At 40.8% G+C, this 21,790-nt stretch overlaps 1 protein-coding gene across 2 annotated transcripts in view; it reads left to right on the top strand.

Moving 5' to 3' along the window:
- LOC137992530 (neurogenic locus notch homolog protein 1-like) overlaps positions 1–17,348 on the top strand; it is a 56,184-nt gene extending 38,836 nt beyond the window's left edge. For both annotated transcript variants that reach the window (XM_068837897.1, XM_068837898.1), the window contains 11 exons: positions 395–480; positions 1,751–1,950; positions 4,223–4,334; positions 5,469–5,704; positions 7,519–7,591; positions 7,780–7,852; positions 8,533–8,761; positions 10,429–10,999; positions 11,503–11,650; positions 11,837–11,934; positions 14,026–17,348. In XM_068837897.1, coding sequence (XP_068693998.1) covers positions 395–480; positions 1,751–1,950; positions 4,223–4,334; positions 5,469–5,704; positions 7,519–7,591; positions 7,780–7,852; positions 8,533–8,761; positions 10,429–10,999; positions 11,503–11,650; positions 11,837–11,934; positions 14,026–15,336 — 3,137 coding nt within the window. In that variant the 3' untranslated portion in view covers positions 15,337–17,348. The remainder of the gene's footprint in view (positions 1–394; positions 481–1,750; positions 1,951–4,222; positions 4,335–5,468; positions 5,705–7,518; positions 7,592–7,779; positions 7,853–8,532; positions 8,762–10,428; positions 11,000–11,502; positions 11,651–11,836; positions 11,935–14,025) is intronic.
- The last annotated feature ends 4,442 nt before the right edge of the window (positions 17,349–21,790 follow it).

Raw genomic sequence — 21,790 nt, 5'->3', positions numbered from 1 at the left:
TATCTTTATTGTATGGCAAGCAATTCTCAGGCTAAATGGAGCACTGTGATTGGCTAGTTTTTGGTCGGGATTTTACAGCATGAAACATCGTCCATCGTTGCCATTGTGTTTCCACACTCGTGCTATCTCCTTTGCAATCGAATGGAGGTATTCTGCAAAGATCATCCTTTGTCGCCATAACTATCGCTCAATTCTCTTCAGGGCACTCATCAAACTTATCCCATCCTCGTCGCCAATTGTAGTAAACAGATTTAATTCGCATCGAACCACAACATGAACTGCTCATTTAATACTCCATGTGTTCCTTCCCATAGTACACTTGGCACTTATACTGAACATACGTCACAGACACTACAGTTATCATGAGAAGGTTGACTGTTTGTTTTATCTGCAGCCACCCATAAAGGAGAACGTTGTGAAACGGAAAAGGGGTGCCAACGTAACGACTGTGCAAAGGAGTTTGATGGTGGAGATTGCAAGGTAACTTCTAATATACACTTACTTTTCCTCGTGTTTACTGGGTTGTTAAGTGGTGTTACTTCAATACTTTTTGGACTTGGTTAGCTATAATTTGCCCGAATTAAGAAAATTCTACTTAATTTATAATAGTCCATTTTACAGATGTGTGCTTCGTTACCTGGCCTATGAATGAAAGTGACCTTGTTTTGATAGAAACCTCACTGCTTTTGTTATGTAAATTCTTACTAATTAGCATGACAGCAGCATCATTAACATAAAAGGAGGGAGGTCTGTATCATAGCAAATTCAACACCAGCCTCACTTTCATTTAAAGGCCAGGTAACTAAGCACACAACTGTAAAGAGGTCTGCTTCTTTCTTTTTTGAGTCTTTTTGGTAAATCCTGTGTCTACCTTTTGGAAGGGGCACTGTCATGCTAAATTTACTGGTTTTGTATTATGTAATCACATGATTTCGAGTGCAGTTTGGAATAAATAAGCACAAGTAAAGTTTTTCAAAGATGACCAATGCAATTTGTAGTCTTTGAAAAAATTACAAGTGCTTTTTCATTCCAAATTGCTCGAGAAAAATGATGGGATTATGTATTAATAATATACATGAAAACATTTGAGATCGTTAAGCAGAAGAAGCACACGCGTATCATACGATCAGGGAAAAAGTGTACACTACATGTAAATTGCGCCATCCAGGGCACACGCTTGATTTGAAAACAAAAGATTTGATTGGTTTTGACCAAACCCTGTTGTTTATTATAGCCAATCATAATCCAGAATTTCGATGTGTAATTTGCACTGACTGGTGTTACACCTGAACCGTACTGCTCTTTGCCATGTATGTTCTTAAGGTCAAAACTGGGTAAAAATCTAAACTAGTACTCCAGCTTACACGTATAACATTCCTGACAAGTCACTTCCAAAGATGATACGAAATATAATATGGCACAAAGAGCTATTCGTATTTAACTTTTGGTGACTTTCAGAGGACAACGTCTCTAACAAGTTTCAATCCATTTTCATCCTCTTCATCCTTGGCTGCAAGTAACAAAGAATAGCTTCAGTGCACTTCAGTGCCCATTGGCAACAAAACTACAGTATTATTTTTGGTCTTCATTGATGCAAAGACGTTTTTAGTGTTTCGAATTTTGACTAAAATAGCGTCACACTGCCCCTTTAAAACATTTGGTGTTGGTAAATTTCAAAGCATTGTTTAGTGTGCTGTCACATGCTAGTTTCTTTCATCATCCTCTTTTTTTGTTTGTTTGTTTTTGTTAGCCACAGTGCAATAATCGTGCCTGTAATTATGACGGCACTGATTGTTCCCTCGGAGTGAAACCCTGGCAAAGTTGCACTAAGATAACGTCATCTGGGGAGTTTTGTGACGTCGTATTCAAAGATGGAAAGTGCAACCCAGAATGCAATTCTCAAGAGTGCCTATTTGACGGATTTGACTGTATCAATAAATCAGTATGCAGGTATGTATGGCTCAGTATGAATGGTGTGGGAAACAAATACCACGATCTTTCTAGTTCTTCAGAGAAGGCAAACGATATATCGTGACAATGATATGTTTGCGTGGTTACATCTAACATTCACGATAACCTTACTGTTAAGAGATCATGTAAGTTTGGGTGAATATCTAACTACAGTGTACAAGCGATTAAACAAACCAATCGTAGTTATAGCTGGAAGTACTTATTACTGGGGCAAATGTATATCGTAAAACTAAAGAAAACAATACAAAAAGAAAAGTGCTAATAAGCCGACGATCGAACTAAGTACATTTGTACAAATAAACTTAAATAGAAAGTAAACACACAACTATAGAAAAGCGAAAACTAAAAAGTACAAAATTATACCCTTGTCCAGTCTTTTGGACCACAGAATAGGCAGAAAACAGCACTGAGCAAGCGACAGAAAATCCATGACAGTTTCACCGACAACGCTATCGCCCAGATAGCGCGACGGTCAGATGATCTGGAAGGCACGTGAAAACACAGAGGTCTTGGCAAGCTCAGTACAAACTAGCTAATGGAGCTTTAAAAGCGCTCACAAACGAGGAACATTGTTGCGGAGGCATGGTTCCTCGTTTGCGGGCGCCTTAATTAAGGTTTGGTCAACACTCATGGCCATCCCTCAAACTGACATTTCCCTTTTTATTCAACTTACACGACTTACAATCTACTTCAAAGAAGCAAACATTAAACATACAGAGAAGATTCCAAATAGGCGAGGCAAAGAGTTGAACCCGTATCGATGGTTTCTCGTTGCAGTTTCCGATATCCACTAGACCCGACGTAGTCAATCGAACGTTCGGTAATCGAACCCAGTCGAACCCAGTTGCGCGATTAAACAATCGAACATAATCGAACACCTCAACAATCAGAAACACGGACCAGTTTCATCTGGTCTGAAACAAAGCGTTGCGGTCATATAAGTTATTTATTGCCTTCTATTTCAAACACGAGTACAACATGCAAGATGTCGGACAGGGAAGAGGCGAAACTTACTATTCTGGAAGCGCTCCTCCTTGGAAGCGGTGGTAAAGGGCTACCACGAGTGCTCTTTTGCCGTCCGTGTCGGGGATAAATAGGCCTTATCACGGTTTTGAGCGCCATTTTGACGGGTAGGCAAAGCGTAAAGAATTTGTAGTGTTTATATGGGGATCCAAGGTCAAATAATTTGAAAATCGTTAAACGTTAGTTCTAAAAAAAGTATGAATCGCGAACTGAAGGTGCAGGGTAAAGGATTTTTCAGACCAATTTTTAGGGACTAGCCTTCGTTAAAAGCAGCGTGGTAGCGTTTTCGATTTTTCCATACGTTTGTCTGTAATTCTTACTGAAAATTCGCGGGGAAAAATTACAGACAAATATACGGAAAAATTGAAAAGGCTGCCGGGCATCTTCTGTAAAAGGTTAGTGGCTATAATTTGGTCTGTATAACCTTTTACCCTGTACCTTCAGTTCTCAATTCATAATCTTTTAGAACTAGCGTTTAACGAAAAGTATTTGACATCGGATTCCCATATAAACAGTACAAATTCTTTACGCTTTGCCTACCCGTCAAAATGGCGGTCAAAACCGTGATAAGGCCTATTTGTTGTCAAGTAGAAAAGAGGAGATAGGGGTCCGCTCTGAGAGTAACTGACGATGACCGCGGCCAGCTTTAGTTCATTGAAATGTGTTAATATCTCTCACACTTGCTCCTCTAGTTAAAACTCAGTTAAAGAGTGAATTCCTTCCAATTCTACTAAGAGTTAATGCTTATCAATTTTGTATACCATTTTGTTTTTCTACCGAACAAAATCGAACCAATCGCGTCGTTTGGGTTGGTAATCAAACTTAAACGAACTCACAAAAAAGTTCCAATTCGATTATGTTCGATTGCCGAACCAATCGAACTCCAATCGAACGATTGGGTTCGATTGGTTTTTGGTTCGGTTTCGTTCGATTGACTACGCCGGGACTAGACTAACGGTCACGCTCCCATTTTACAGTATAGACATTGTGGCACCCAGAAAAACAAGTGAAAACTAACCGTCTTCTAAGTGGTTTGTAGACCTAAATACTGTTGGTGGTGAACTATCATTGACTATTGCGCCGTTTGACCAGGGCTCTAGGGTGGCCCCTTGTAATGCAATTTCTAGGGTGAAGCCTTCATTGTTCCTTTGAAGGCACTATGATCCTGTTTATTGTGGTGTCATGGAGTATGGGGTGGTAATCATTTCTTTAAAATGCTTTTCAACAGGAATGAAAAATATTGTGCAGCTCACTTTGGCGATGCCCAGTGTGATCGATCATGCAACAATCGAGGATGTTTGTACGATGGATTGGATTGTTCCACCTTAAAGCCGCAATTGGTGAGTAAAACGATGTTAAAATTTGGCATAGATAAATTCTGCTTCCAGACGTTTGAGCAGAATTGGCTCAGAAAAATAAAAGGTAGGAATGTTGAAGATCTTATTTTGCCTAAATTATATTTAGCCTCATCAAAACCAAAGCAATCACACTGAACCAAGTTCGTTGCAAAGAAATTCATTATTCCCAGCGACACGGACGATTAGATGTCATCGGCAGCTTTGCTCTAGGCCCAAAATTTGAGGACAAAGTCTATTAATGAAAAGAACAAGAAATTTGAACTTGAAGCTGGTTATTTAACCCTTCGACTCCCAGGAGCGATCATCATGTAAATTCTCCTTACAATTTCAATGAATTGTCAGTCACACAGGTGTTGAGAATTAAGATAATTATCAGCTTAAGAGGTGTGATCTTGATAGAACACCAAATTCTCATGGCTTCCAAACAAAGAAACTTATGGTACTAGTTAGGAGAATGAACATTTCCATGTTGGAACTGAAAGGGTTAAAGGGTCTGTGTCACGAAATGTAGCCGAATGCAGTGATTGGAAACCCGATAACCAAATCAATCGAACCGTAAAATAACTACGTAAACACTGATGAAAGGTTTGAATAAAACACCAAATAGAAAAGGAGCCAGGGATGGAGAAAGATTAAGATGGATTGCAATTGGGGTTTTTGAAAACTATTTAGCGTAGCTAACAGTTTTTCAAACTTTATCTGTTTTATTTGTAACTTAATTATATTTATGTATGATCCACAGACCTTTTATGTCATGACGCTTTGAGTTGTGTTGGTCAAAAGTTAAGTTGTATAGCGAGAAGGAGCGAGTGATTGGTGAAACTACACAAAATCAACTGCACTGCATTTTATAGATGTTTCACTCAATGCCGGTTTTTTCTCATGTCAGACAAAACTGACGTTTTAAGCAATTTGCATAGAGAATACAAATACTCTTGTCTTAAGATCAAAGGTTGTTTGGGTGAGTGATCAGAAATATTAGAAAGATGGGATGAATTTTTGGTCAAAGAGGTTGAAAAGGTACTCCCTAACTGTGTCTGTGTTTGATGTAGGTGGCACGCGTGATTTTAGCCAGCTTTAATAACATAGCAGTTTTCAACAACTTTACTTTGTCAGGCCCAAGGAACCCTCATAATTGTACTTCGTGTTACTCCACAAGTTTTTCGGAGAGGGGCAGAGAATTTCTTGTGGATGCTGTCTAAAGTGTTGGAAATCGTTGCATTTATCAAAACGGATGCTCAAGGGGACCAAATGATTTACTTTCGTGACCTTGACGCTTTGTTGGCGCGTTCGAAGCGAGAAGTGCACAGAGAAACACATTACATTATTCGACGAGCACAGTCTGGTGCGGGGTAAGCACACACCTATCGACTTCGTGTTGCAGTCGTAGTTTTAATTATTTGCAAGAAATCGCAGATTGTAGAGCACCTCGCTTTACGAGCGGTTCTGGGTTTGAACCCAGTCGAGGAAAAAAAAACAGGCTCTACAAGTTTGACAAGATTTTTGGATAAAATCAACCTTTCTCTTGGCCTCAAATGTAGGCATTTAGCTTAAGCTCTCCTCGCAAACTTCTATGTACCTTTACATGTTAGTTACTGACCTTTCAGATTAGGCTAGGAAAAGGAGTTTTAAACTTCATTTCGCGTGCTCCAAACTATCTTTAATTGAACAGTTCTTGACCGACGCAAATTAAGAAAATTCAAACAAAACAAAACCATATTGTTTGACTTATATTTTCTGCCACCTTTTATCGTCCAAATACAGACAGTGCGTTACCATTACTTGATTTATTGCATCTACGTGCTGTTAATAACATTTAGAAACTACAGCTTCTTAATTTGGCGTTCTTATGCACTACCAAACATCTTTAGTGACCATTGAGAAGTCCATGGATACAATTACAATACGGCGGGGGGGGGGGAGGGGGGGGGAGGAGGTAAAGAGGAATAATAGGGTGTTACTTATTCCATCATTCCTGCTCGAAAATTTTATTTCATTATTCCAGTAAAAAAGAACTCATTATTTCACTGAAAAAATCTGCTTATTCCGGTCGACAAATCGATTATTCCAAAGGAAGTCTTTATTCTGTTATTCTGCCCTACAAGATTTCCGTTGTTCTTATTTCATTACTCCTCTCACTCTCCGACAATACGCCATACTCTTCAAAAAGCAACTTTTACAAAGCACGTTTCAGGACTAGCATACTGGAAAGCAAACAAACGCGTCTATAGCGACTGGATTGTGGTAAAAGCTTCCTAACCATATCAAAAACCTTCCGCGTTATAACTTTTCAAAAATAATAACAAAACACTTCTTGACTGAACAATTCACATTTTGAATTTATTTTTATTTCATTTTTTCAACTACACTATGGTGACCGTAGTTTGTTCTCTTTTTGCCATTTGTTGCCTTGCTGTTGTTTTTTTCTTTTTTGTGTGCGTGTATTTTTTATAAGTTAACATTTGCAGAAGTGCGTTGACAGTGCTCAATAGTAAACTGTATATCATTAGAAACTGAACTACGGATATCAGATTTCCAGCATTTTCATTGGCTCGCGGGACACAGGCTATCAGTTCATATACCTGCTGTACTTAATATGGTCAAGGAACGCGTCCGCAATGAAGCGAGCTGAGAACATTTTTGTAGCTCTGAGGAAAAATGGCCGACAATACGCCGTTTTGGACCGGAATTGACCGGGGCAGAAATTGATGCTTTAGTCGACAATACTACCCCTGGGAACACCAAGAAGAGTTATAGATCCTGCAGTTTTTGATAAAGCAATCATTCTACTCGGGCTTGCTGGATGTAAAATGATTATAACCAACTCCAGCGCGTTATCTATCACTTCATATCCAGCGCGCCCTCGTAGAATAATTGTTAAATATATGCATTCGATTTCATTTTGTCGTGTTCTAGTGTGTTTGTGATGTCTAGCACGCATACAAAGAATTAGCTGCTAGGCATTTCCGTGATGGATCGGCGAAAGGTGGGAATAACACCTGAACTCAGAACAGGAGCCCAGGGATCTTACCGGTTAACACTTACGCTTTATTCTGTCGTGTTCAGGGTATCTTTAGGGGAATTCGTTGAAACGAAACGCTATTTTCTATTTTGGTTACTCTATTTTCTAGATACTGATCGTTCGATGTTCCTTTTTATGTTTCAGCACGGAAGTACACTTGAATCTGGACAAGAGGGGATGTACACACCCCGACACATGTATCGATAATGTCGACCTAGTAAGTTCTTTTTGGAGGTACCCCTTTGTTATATGGATTCTGTTTTGTAAAAAAAAAATCGATTTGAACGTTATTCAGTAGCCATTGACGTGGTTACCAGACATTTATCCTCTGAAACAAGACAAAGCGTTGTCCACTTATTTTACAACCTGTCTTCATGTAATACCGAGAATATCTTTGTATTTCAGGCAGCACGTTACCTTGGCGCAATGCAGTCCTCCAACAAGTTGGATTTACCTTACCCCGTCTATCAGGTCGAAGGTAAATGTCTTCTTTGTTTAAATTATTAACACTCCTTACCAGTTTGCACATAAAAAAATCCAAAATTATTTTACTCTGTGTAACATACGTTGCACTGTATCCACCATTTGCAATCATTTTGGCAGTTTCCTGTCATAATTATTTTTTATTATAATATTTCAAGGGTTTTTACGTTGTAAGGGTTATTTTATGTCCGCTTCCACCTGTAGGGTTTTCCTAATGAACGATCCATTCGTTAATCGCTGACAGGAATGATGACTAAGAAATTATCGGTTGTCTTAAAACAATTCGAAAGCGCAAATTACTTACATTCATATGTCATTTTTGCTACTAACAAATTCAATGCTACTTGTTATGAAGTAGAGCGAGTTTCAATCGAATGTCGTAAAATCAAAACCAAAGTAATTACTTTGGCCAATCAAAAAGGTCGGAGACAATCCAGTACACCAATCAAAGCTCGAAATAATTACACGTAGCCGACACAAAGCGCGGGAAAATGTGCACGCGCGAGCCACGATTGGTTTTGGTTTCACTTCTGATTGGTTGAAAAAGCGGCGCGACAACTTTGAACCAATCACTGAGTGAAGTAATCATAAAGCAAAGCGATTCGCTAATTACTTTCGACACTCAATTGAAAACCGCTCTATTTGACAAGGTATTATTATTAATCGTTTTCACAGGAGTTCCTGATCCTCTGACTCCTACCCCCACCATCCCCCAGAGCCCGGTAATTCCCCCACTGTACATTGCAATGTTATGTGTCGGAATTCCGCTGTTCATCGTTGGAATGCTATTAGGCGGCAAGAGGGTATATGCCAAATTATGGGTCCCCGAGGGATTCCCAAGACACCGGCCCCGACGACAGCCATCCACAAGGAGGGACCCTGTAGGACAGGAAGTTTCTCTAAGGTGTGTACTTTAACAAAGTGAAAAGTCCACTCGTAGAGGTGGATATGAAAAAAGAGAGGTTGGATTGCTTGGCCTAGTAATTTCAAATTAGAAAGTTCCTTAACTGTATAAACTGTATTAATGATAAGAAAACTTAATTTGAGGACGATAATAGACCCCTTTATTATACAATCACAAATGAAATACCAAGTGTGCTTTCGCACGAAAACATGACATCTTCACACGCGAAAAGATCACTGTTGCTATAGTTATATATGAAAATCGAGCCTTTCGATGCCTCTCTTGAAGTGATTTAGTATTTCATTGGTGTCTATATAATAAATAGAATATTACATGGCCGCTTGGAAATTTTTCTTCGCGTGTTGAAAAATATTTCACGAGTCTCCTCACTTGTGAAATATTTTGCAACACTCGAAGAAAAATTTCTTTTCTCCGCGCGGGCATGTAATATCCTCTTCTTATGAAAGTCGGTGTTGTTTTTGTCGTGGCTCTGCTGTTTGCATCAGCCTTGTAAAAGTAACCAGATGCTTTATTCCACGAGAGACCGAAGAACGCAAAATAATATTTCTTTCTCTCTCAACCTTCGGTAATTTTAGTCCAGTCGAATTTTCGATTAAATGGATTTAAATCCATTCGTGTCTGGTTACTTTTCCTTCGTTAAACTTTCTTATCGTGATGAAGCTCATCCTGCTTGATTTGCTTCATGCCCTCATAACAACCTCGTTTCCAGGGTCTCTCTTCTCTGCCTCCTTTGTCGTTGAAGAAAGAGACCCTGGTTGCGGCTGGTCACGTGGCACTCCTTTACAAACATGTTTCCAATGGGGTAGGGTTTTCGTTATATTTTGATCCCGCAAGTCGTATTCGTTTGACAAGCCATTTTTACATAAATCTTTACCATACAATGTAAGTTGAAAAAAGGTATTCCCTCAGGAGATTCCCACAAAACGGTCAAGCTAGAAACAAAAGCTTTTGTGACCAAAGAGACCTTCTATTTTGCGCCGCGATGATAAACGGTCGATACGAAACATAAACATGACACCGACTAATCGATCACTGAACATGTTTGTTTCCCATGGATAAACGTTTCACTTGCTTCTTGCGCGACTAAACCCTCCTTTCTCCGAAAACTATTAAGCATTCTTCGTTTAAGAGTGCTTATTTGAGCTTTTTCAAGGAAGTTTGAATCCGGGTCTAGGGTAAATCCGGACCTTCACACTCGAACGATCTCTCCGATCGCTTAGACAACAACTTTTTGCCTCTCACATCAAATTCCATATGTAGCACAAAAAACCACCTTGCCGTGAAAGATTTCGCTGATTGTCTGGCCAAAAAATCAAATGCGTGCCAAATGATGACAAGCCTACACTACCAACTTTTGCCTAACACATTTGGAAAAGCTCCCAGATTTTGAGAACAACGTAATCAGCCGCAACCAGGGTCTCTTTTTTTCAACGACAAGAGAGGCAGAGAAGAGAAACCTGGAAACGAGGTTGCCGTTGTAAGTCATTAATGTTTCGTTTTAATGTTGCGATTTCCAAACTAATCCGTCTGAAATCGCATTTTACTCTCATGCTAACATTTCCTTTTGTTTAGGGAAAAAACGTAGCGGTTGATCACGAGACCGATGTTCACCTTTCATTTCTTATCTAAGCTTGCTCTCTTTGCAGATCAATCAGTAAAGGTTCAGGAATTGAAGAGAATAGCGGAAGTGCGGATGGCGAGAGTAGCCGGTCAGATCTGACTCCACCAAGGGAAGCTAAACGAGTAAAACTCGATGAGAAACACAATGGAGGAGACTCGCGCATATGGACGAGCCTGCATAAACAAGTTGCGGACAGGACGGCAAGAAGCTGCCAGCTTGCTCTTACACCACCCCAGGAGGGGAGCGGCGAACGAGGTGCGCCGGTCATCGATGTTGATGCCAAAGGCCCTGGTGGCATGACGCCCCTACATCTGGCTGCTTGCCGCGGTACCTTTGGGGATGGAAGCAGCCTGGATGATGACAAGGATAGTGATGACAGTGGAGCGGCTATGGTGTCCGATCTGCTGAACCTCGGCGCAAAGTATTCGTCAAAGACAGACCAGGAGGAGACACCTTTGCATCTTGCTGCTCGTCACTCAAGAGCTGATATGACCAAGCGTTTACTGGATTCCGGAGCAGACGCTAATTCGCGTGACCGGCTCAATCGAACACCACTACACCTTGCCATTGGGGCTGATGCACAGGGCGTGTTTCAGGTAAATAGAAATGGTGTTAGTTTACCTTGGTCAGTGGTTTAAAATCTAAGACAGTCGAATGGTGTTTATTTATAGAACCGGTCTTTGGCAGGTTATTCTCTTTGTGATTCGCGAACAGACAAATAAAATGATGCGGGGATAAAATTGTACTACGTGACATTTCAGTTCCACACGTGATACAGTTGTGGAATCAAGCTGCCGTTTTTGTGCCTACAGCTGTCTAAGACGCGGATTTTTTGGTACCTGGTACATTCGGTACCAAGTAACTTGAAAAGAAGAAATAAAAAAGCTTACTTTTCCAGTGTCAGAAAAATGCTCGCAAGCAAGTCACATCTGATTGACTGAAGATATAAAGCAAGATTTTAGCGAACCACCCAAGCATAGTCAGGCAGATATCAATCCAAATGCTAGATGCATTCGGAAGCTCAATTGGAAACCGCCGTATGCAAGTCGTTTAAACATATTGTTGTCGCCATACTTGAATTGATTCTATTTTCTTGCAGATCTTACTAAGAAATCGTGCGACCGACCTCGAAGCGAGAATGGATGATGGCACGACGCCGTTGATTTTAGCCGCACGACATGACTTACCGGAATTGGTGCGGCATCTTGTCAAAGCGGGAGTAAAAGTTAATAGCGCAGACAATCAAGGTTTGTTCTTGATGTACTAATTGTTACCTTCGTTCCCTTTAAAAAAATCGTGGGAACCCTGAAGAACAAAACCCAGCGGGCGATCTCGTTTTCGTACCTGTCAGTGGCAATGGAAAACGAATTTTTTTGTATTTTAGCCGTCTTTGGTCGGTCTCTGATGCAATCGTTTCTTCCATTTCCAAACAGGTCGAACAGCACTGCACTGGGCTGCTTCTGTCAATAGCTTAGAAGTAACAAAAGAACTACTGCGGAATGGCGCCAAGAAAGACGCGCAAGATGAAAAGGTTGGTTTACATAATTCAGCAATTATAATATATAGATTTAGCCAAGACTACGTGGAGCTCCCGGTTCTAACCCCAGAAAGCAATATAGTGTATATGGAAATAATTATGCTTCTGCATAAAGTACAAAATTAATCGTCATTAGTGTATAGAGTTTACAGAGATCAAACAGCTCTGAGCTTACAGCAGTAAACAAACAAGCCTTGCAAACAATAACCAACAATTTGAATCAACAACTAAAACTGAAGTTACATGCACATTACTCTTTCACATCATTTTCCGTTTGACTTGTAATCTTTACACCCTCTCTCTCTTCAGTTTAGAACAACAGGTAAAGTCTCTGTTACGAGCCTGAAACGCCCATCGGGCCGGCGCTTATCTGCGGTTTCCGTAGCATGAAGCCACAAGGAGTCTTTCTTCTCCCCCTGGATGGGATGCGAGTCCATCGCAGGGTTACCCCAGCATTTTCGCCGGTACCCATTTATACACCTGGGTGGAGAGAAGCACCGTGAGAGTAAAGTGTTTTGCCCAAGAACACAACACAATGTCCCCGGCCAGGACCCGAAACCGGACCACTCGATCCGGAGACGAGCACTCTAACCATGAGGCCACCTCGCCTCTAATTAAAAAGTCAAGCTAAAGCGTAGTAATTCGCTTACTCGACTGCAATTTCACAGTCAAACAAAGCAGCTCACGACTGGACATCCATTTCACACGAAAAAGTCGATAAATTCGAAAGGTGTTAATTTAGTGTGCAGAGTCACCACAGTCATGATGAATTCAGTTCCAAATAAGCTACCGTAGCCGGCCACAAAACCCGGCGCGTGACAAACAAGACAAAGGATTGTTGTAATGTGTCTGACGAAATAAACAATGATGACAAGAAAACTCGCCAATAATGTCTGCTGTAGGCTTTGAATGGCGACGTGGTGTGTGATTGTTGAAATATGCCAGAATCTCCGTCATTGCAAACGATTTCAGACCTTCTTTTTTTTTTTAGCGAGTTGTACAAAATATGTGAGGCAGCGAGGCATGCATTAAAAAGGAAAAAATTACCTGAAAGCTAACCGTTGTAAATAAGTGTTTTGTCTGTCGTTCTATTTCTCTCAGCTTTACGGTATTCTTCATTGAAATTTTTTTTTTCTCGTTCCTCGGCCTCTCTCGGGGCTTCTCCGCTTACATTTCTCAAATTTCGTCGCTTCTTCTCTCGTGCTGATTCCTGCTCTTTATCTCGTTACTCGTCACTAATATGATTTTCCGCCAGAAAAACGCGGGTGGCCGAATGCAACACTGCCACGCGATTTCCCGCCAAGGAAAATTGCGCGAACACTCCCGTCCCAAGAGGCTGTCTTGCCTCCCCACCTCCATCCCGACAGTCTGTACGGTCGGGCGTACGCTCCGCTATAAATTACTCGAATTCTATGGCAGTCTTCTGCCCAACATAGGTGTTTCATTTAAGTGCATTAAATCCAAAACCCAAAGTATTAGCCTGGCCAGTTTTAAAGACCTAAATGATCAAATGAACCGAAGATACGTACGGCAGTATATTCACAGTAATATTGCTTTGACGTTTAGGGTGCAAATAATGCCAGGAAGGCGAAAAATAAGCAATGTGCCGGCGGGAGGCGATATGCCTGACTTGACAATGTAAAGTCCAAATTATGGGTAGTTTTGCTTTTCATAAGCCCTTGAATCTGAAAGGCCCACCTCAACCGACCGTATGTTTTTGTTATGGAAATTCGCATTGCTTATCGTAGCGATTTAATTGGATGAATTTCAGATTTCGCAGGATTTTCATATATGAAAATTGTTTCTCGGCACGCAAAACCTGTCGATTGAAGGTGGGCCTTTAGCAATTTCAATGTTTTAATCCACAGCTCCCGGTTAAAACATGCCCAATATGAACTGAAAAAATACGTCGAGTGAACAACTTCCCTTCGCTTTGAAGTGTGAAGTGGTGACCATACGGTCTGGTTGGCTGACAGTGCGGCACCTAACTGTAAGCCAGTCAGAAGCAGTGCGGCAAATCCAGTGGCGGTTTTTTTTCCTATTTTACCTGGCGCATATTGATAATGGTGTTGATTTCTCTTTCAGGGTCAGACACCGCTATTCTTGGGTTGCAGAGAGGGAAGCAATCAGACCGTGCGACATTTGTTGGTGAACTATGCTAACCGCAAACTAGCCGATAATATGGATATGACGCCAGAAGATATCGCAAAACAAAGGCACCACCATGATATTGTGGGGTTGCTGACAGACTGGTCACTAGGTTGTAATTCTCCCAAGGCCGTACCTGCCCCTACATCTCCGTCTGAGGGGCATCAGTCTCCCCTCACGAGCATGGCCTCGCCACCGGCTACGTCACCACCTGCGGTGGAGATTCACAGTGGCAATGGGCCTGCTATGGTGGCTCACTTTCAGGCAGCGCGTCCTAAGACGACTACTGTAAACAGATCCCAAGGCACACCGCGACAGAGAGCTAATCCTCACGGAAATAGCAATACAAGTAATGCTAAACGAAAAAGGAAGAAAGCAAGGACTGAAGAGGAAGCTTATCCAGTAATGACTTCTGTGACTACACTATCACCAACAACATCTTTGTCCCCCACGGCTAATAACGTCGCGACGTCTTGCGCCACCGGGCATAGTTTCTCGCCGAATTGCGTGCCAGTGGCAAACGGATTGCCATCTTTGGGAAGCGTTGGCATTTCGCCCGCTGATTCGACAACGTTTTCGCCAGTTCAGGCGCCGAACTCTTTCGACACACAGGCACCACCGTCACCTCTCGAAATCTTATCACCAGAGGACCTGGCTGATTTGGAGATCGACGGTTTGGATGAACTGGATAACATCGTTCCGTTTGATGATCCAACGGACATGTTGTGTGGGTTTCCACCCAACACTACTGCAGGAAACTTTGAAGTTATGGACCACATTGTGCCAACCACTTCAGACTGCATGTATATACCAAATAATGCGCCTCCAGTAAGGCGCGCCGACCTCTTAGAGTGTCAAAGATTATATTCAGTTCATAGTACGCCGGACTTGCATCTACAGCACCACGATTCCCGGCCTATTGTATTTAATGGCAGAACTTGTAGCTCAGCGCAGAGGGCGCCTCCTACGCCTTCACAGTTGGCTTCGTACCAGGCCCTAACGAACTCCAATATGTACCCGGGTGGCGGAAACTTAATGCCACCAAGAAAAGACTATCAAAACAATGACTATGCATTACACCAGCCAGTGCATTTGCAAAACCAACTTTACATCAGAGAGCAGCCGCCTGTGCGCACTTTCCTTCGTGGGTATGACTGTGTCTCGCCTCAAAAGCCTCTATCATTCCCCACACCCTCCCCCGACTCTCCGGGCCAGTGGTCATCATCATCGTCATCTTCATCCTGCTAAGTATTCATTCAGTGAGCCGATGAGAGTCGTCAAATAAGCCCTGAGTATGGTTGTGTTTTATTGACTAATAGTCAGAGGCATGTAACGTTGTACGAGTTTATTTATTTTACGTGATTTTTGTGTTCGAATCCAGGTTAGTGACAAAAGCATCGCTTGGTACAATGCACACAGACGTGATCAAGACACTTTCTTTCACGGAAGTGTGACCTGTAATTGCTTCATTGTAAGCGCGGATTAAATAGTTTGCTTCCTTTTCGGGAATAGTTTTAGGGCAAATTGTTAAAATATGACCATGTATTCTCGAGTTCTTATGCCAGTCGTTAGTCGATTAGCCGAAGAATGAATTTCAGGGCAACTTATTCTTAATCTTATCTCGTCTTTCAGTAAAGGGTTGTCAGATTCAAAATAACCGTCACATTTTTACTTGTTTACGCCATAACGTATTTGACATGTTCAATTCTTAAACTGCCGTGGTTTAGTTTTGAGTGAAGTGTTTACTTGATAGTAACTTGTCACTCTAGAGAAACTGCCCATATTTGGAGACCAAAACTGCACTCTGCTCTCCATATTCTTATTTTCTTTATCATAGTATCCGTTATTGTACAGCTATAATGGCAGCTTTCTTAACTCACTCAGTTAGTGTGTAAACCGAAATTGTGTTGCAATAGCATAAGTAAGTTTGGTCAAACTACTACTCCACATACCTTTTATACAACATTGATATTAGTCGAGTTATTTATTACGAAGAGCTTTTAAACTGAAAGTACATTTTCGCCGTCGTACTCTTTTGAAATAGTGTAAGACAATATTTTCTAATTTTTAGTCGCTTTTAATGGCAAATGGTCTTAATGCCTGCCCATCAGGCATGTACAAAGTATTTAGCTTTTGCATAGTTAATCGAGGGACTGGTTATGAAACGTGAAAACCTTCGAAAGCGAGAACAATGTTGCCGCAGTCGTTGAATCGACCTTGACAGTGCACAATCTTTTGTTTTCGCTTTGCACGGGTTCGTAAATTAGTTGCGTATAATTTAATCGAAAGATTTGATTGGTTATCTTCTCCAAAAAAAAAGAGTATTGTGCACCGTTACGGCCAAAAATACAGACAAAAACGTGAAACAAAAAAACATGGAGTTTCATAACCGTCTCTATGCTATTGCTTTTACGATCGTTGTGTTTGGCTTCAGAGGAGCCGTCTTCATTGGGTTTCACAAATCGTTTAATCAGTGACACAGCGACTTCATAGAGATTAATTCTAAAAAAAATCACAAAGCACAGATAAACTTTAGAATCAAAAATTGTTGGGCTTCAGTCTGTCCGGGAAGGTTGAGTTCGCTTGAATGCACGGCCGGGGAGGCAGTGAAAAATGCTGCTCCTAAAATTTTAAAGAAGGTGACAAAGTGGAGGATGTAGAGTGCAGGTTGCAGGTCACTGTTTCACCATTACTGAAACAACCCAAAACCTTTACAAAAATGCTAGCCTTAAGCTTAAATATAAGTTTTTAGGCCTAATGTTAGCATTAGTAAACGTTTGGGTTGTTTCAGCTGCAACTCCAACCTGCAACTTGCAGTTTTTAAACCCTCCGGTGACAAACAGCGTCAGAAAGAGTACTGCTTTTTCAAATGGTAATTGATTCATAGAGAATAGTAATGAAAAAGAACTTCACGATGAAGCTGAAGTCATAGAGCTATCGAAAAAGTTTAATATATATTTAAAGATGTAATTAGTGAAACCTACCGAACTGTAAATATGCGGTTTTGTACATGACAAAAAGTTCATATACCCCCTACCTGCTGCACCCCCCTTTTCCAGCGTTCACATTCGTATATCTTTGGCATTGTATCTTATAGCATGAGGTTATGAGCGATTTTAACTCGGCAGCCGTTTTAACTACGATAACCTCATATTATTTTTATAGTCGAACTTTTGTCTGGATGTCTTTAGGTAAATAAAATACGTTGTAAACGAAAACAGAGTATTTTGGGATGGAAAATTAAACCTTGAGTTGAAATGGGTGTTGTTGTTTCTTCCTGTCGCGTTTTCCATGCGAAGGATGTGCACTGTTGCGCGGAAAGAAGCGTGGAAGCTTGTGGCGAATTGTCAAACTGTGAGGCACGGCAGATAGTCACTTGAATAACAGGCTAGTAGATCTTGTAAGTAAACTTTGATAAGTGTTACTGTAACCGATCGCAAAGTTTCTGCGGTGGGCGTTACATAATTTCCAGCGCTTGCGACAGAAACTGGAGAAAAACACTAACATCGAGAGTTTGGTCGTAAACAAAGAGTAACTTATACATGCATGTGTCAAGCAGCAACAAAGAAACAAAGGAGAATGGAAGGGTTTGTAAATATTGACGTTTCAAAAGGCCTCGTGGCGCTCCAACCCGTGGGAAAAACGCATTTCGCACCTTCCCACACACTTCTCTTCTCGTGCCCCATTGTGTGGTACATCTGGTCCGTAGCCAATCATCGCTCAGAATGCAGCTTTCGGCCTGTAGCCGACTTTAAACGCAACAACACAATTTGAAAGTGATATTTCGTGCAATAGATCCATAATCGACTGCGTTGAAACAAAATTATTTCCACATGGGTGATGATGAATAAGTCGCAAGTTAACCGGAAGAAACCTTCGCGTCTAAATAAATTCTAGTCTAATGAAATGTGGGTGCTTTCTCAGGATGATCTTTAACAAACTGCCATGCACAGAAACAGTTTTTCATTTACGTCATAAACATGTCCAAGAGGATACATATTTCATGTTCACGATTCACAATTCTGACTATCACTCTATTTATAATAGTTGCCGTAGGTCATCGTCATGTTAATTGACTGACAATTATGGAGTAAAGCCTGTAACTTTGAGGAGATTTTTTTATGTTTGCGTGTTAGACTGTTTTTTTTTGCTTTAAAGCATCTACGTTTAGTCAGTTATGAATGCATACATCTGAGATTAACAATCTCATAAACCTCAAGGACTGGTTAATTTCACACATTTGTTAATGGTGGTTTTTATCTCCACCATGTTGGTGGACCAAAACAAAAGATCTTTCATTAGCCTCCTTTGTCCGTCCTCCAGATTTGTACATTACATCATTGCTACGTCAGTCTCAAGAGATTGGTTGAAAACCACCTGCACACCAGGCCCCAGTTGTTCAAACGATGGATAGCGCTATCCGCCGGATAAATCACTATATATATCCTGTGGATAAGTCATAGCAAAACCAATTGCACAACGAAGTGGGGCCATTTCTCGAGTTGAGCGACTCTGTCCTTTTAAATGAAGTCTTATAAACCGTTCATACAGTTCTTGATCAACGGATGTTTTACTTCTTATCAAACAAAATTTGAACTGTTGATCCAATGTCATGTTCAATCAAGGGAATGGTGTTGAACGAAGTTGAACCAGAAAAGAGAAGCTCTATTTCGCTCAATAGGTGGTTTTTCACGCTACGTCATCATGGCGCTGCCATGTTGGTGAACGAAAACAAAAGATCTCTCATTAGCTCCATTTGTTGGTCCACCAGCAATTGTACATTGCAGGATTGTTATCTGTGTCTCTAGAGATTGGTTGCAAACAACCTATAAATTGTCATCAATTGAACGTCGGTAATCAATCGTTTTGAGAACTGAAGAAGCAGATAACACTCACTTTATCATTTGTTGATCAACAAAAGGAGCACAAGGTTGATCCATGGGCTGTTGTTTCGAATAAGACGATCTGCACCCCCGAATGATTTCAAGCTGAAAAAAAAAGAGAAGCAAAACACTTGAGTCTGATGCAAAGAAGATCCTCAGTTGACGTAACTTAATTAGAGATCACGTACGAAAAAGTTTTGATAGCCACCTAGTTTTTGATTTTTAGCACGAAACAAAACTATTTAAATCAATGCGACTCTAAGGCGTTTGAACTGGCGACGAAAGAACCCATAATCCCACCCAATTCGCCAATATTCTTAATGCCTTCTTTTCTTCAGTTGGCCAGAATCTTGCTGCTCAAGTGCCTAGAGTAACAGCAATCATCACTTTAGTGAATATATGACAAATATTAAACCCCTTCATTCTCGATCCTTTTTCATTAAACCTGTCACTGTCCTTGAAATTGAAAATGAAATCTCATTCCTTTTGCCCAATAAGGCTTATGGGCTTTATTCTTGCCCTGTTCGTGCATTGAAATGTGCGAAAGGTATAACTTCTTTACCCCTTGCGGAGATAATGAATATGTCCATCCTAACAGGAACATATCCTTCAAAATTAAAACACGCGAAAGTGATCCCAGTTTTAAGTTTGATGATGAGAGCGATCCAAATAACTACCGTCCGATCTCTCTTCTCTCTATTTTTAATCGTTTGAGAAACTTATGTATAATCGTCTAAAATCGTTTATTGAGAAAAACGAACTGTTATATGAAGCGCAATATGGTTTTCGAGAGAAATCCTACACCCAACATGCAATACTTGACATTGTTAATTCCATTCAGACTGATGAATCTGGATAACAAAATGTTCGCATGTGGCATTTTCATTGATCTTAAAAAGGCCTTTGACACAATTGACCATTCTATTTACTTAGCAAGCTGTATCATTGTGGAATTAGGGGTATTGTCTATAACTGGTTTTCGTCTTACTTAGCTCACCGTACTCAGACAACTCAAATTGATAATCATGTATCTTCCAAGAGGAGGTCACTGGAGTCCCCCAAGGTTCTGTTTCAGGATTTCTACTCTTCCTAATTGCCAACGAGGCGGCCGACCCCAGAGGGTCGGCCGTCGAGTTGGCAAATCATAGAGCCGTACGTGAGTACAGAAGAAAAATCTCATCTCAGCGTAAGGGGCCCTTTTTTGACCATATTTGGGTGTAAGTAATACTCCATATTTGGGTAGTGACGTCACCTTTTTGCATGTGTCGCTTCCACCGTGTGGTTTGTGTGTTATTCAGCTAGTGAGATTGGAGGCGCTTGTAGTTGCCTTACGTGTTTGTAAATTTAATTGTAAGCAGCGGCTGATCAAGGAATAGGGTTATACCTACAAATTTCGGACAGAACGAGCGTGTTCGCTTGTCGATTTCGAACGAGTGTGTTCGCTTGCGAACCAGCGTGTTCAATTGTCAATTTCGAACCAGCGTGTTCGCTTGTCAATTTTAAACCAGTGCTTTCTTTCGTCGATTGCCACGTTTTTAAAGACTTCAGATCAAAGAATTGAACAAATTACTATAACACATCTTCTTATAGCACAAAGAATTGTCCTTGAACTCCAGCGTTTCGTAATTAAAACCACTCACAACTTGGACAAAGCGGGGGTAGACAATATTGCTTGATTATTGCGTTCAATACATTTATTATCTGGTTAATCGTCGTTACAAGCCGACAACTAAATGTTGGGTTCTTAAGCTTAGCAGGCATTGCTTTTCAGGGTTCATTCAATGTGAAATACAGTGCTGTTATTATTATTGTTATTATAACCTTCATCACCACGTGCGTGAAAGTTCGAGTTGCGCCGATGAAACTCATTCCCTACACGGCGCTGCCGAAAGTTTTTACGCCATCAGTGTAATAGTTGAGCTTGTGTTTATACTGATAGTTAACTTTCAGCATACCATTTAAGTTGTCATGGTTTATGTTCACCGCAGAGTGCTTTTTCTGTCACTTATTCTTTATGGCAGCAGTTGCTCGATAATCAAACCTTCATTTTGTTGTTTTAGAGTAAATTCTCAACAAGAGACAGTGTATACCACTACAAAAGCAATCCACCTTTCTCTGGACAAAGAGTATAACGTTTTTACGTTAAAATTTGGACTCAGACAGAACACTCTCAAAGTGTGTAAATAAAGTGTAATCGATGTAATATCCAAGGGTTCAGTCAAAAACCTTCATACGTTTGTTGTATTTATCTTTTTTTGATTGAATCAAAAAATGAAACGAAAATTCATGTGCACATTTATTCAAACAATACTCAAACAACCAGTAAACCAAAGGTAACACTTCAACATCACAAGATATTGCTTCGAACTTAAGTAATACTCCCTCAACATTTACAGACCTTTACACACTTTGAAATTATGGAATTCCTCAAATTATGCCTTCAAGACCAGGACTCTTATCAGAGTTACTTCACACTCTTCCTTTCCTACTTTCATTTATAGTAAACTAATTTTACCTCTGTGTCAAACTTTCACACATTGCAGAGACATAAAACAAGTTTGCCTCGTTGGCACTTGCCGCAAGGCACAACTAGTTTATATAAATGACATTTATTGCCAACGAGGCGGCCGACCCCAGAGGGTCGGCCGTCGAGTTGGCAAATCATAGAGCCGTACGTGAGTACAGAAGAAAAATCTCATCTCAGCGTAAGGGACCCTTTTTTGACCCTATTTGGGTGTAAGTAATACTCCATATTTGGGTAGTGACGTCACGTTTTTACATGTGTCGCTTCCACCGTGTGGTTTGTGTGTTGTTTCAGC

Source organism: Montipora foliosa, chromosome 2 (genome assembly GCF_036669935.1).
Source record: "Montipora foliosa isolate CH-2021 chromosome 2, ASM3666993v2, whole genome shotgun sequence".
NCBI lineage: Eukaryota > Metazoa > Cnidaria > Anthozoa > Scleractinia > Acroporidae > Montipora > Montipora foliosa.
This window is presented reverse-complemented; position numbering and strand designations above follow the sequence as displayed.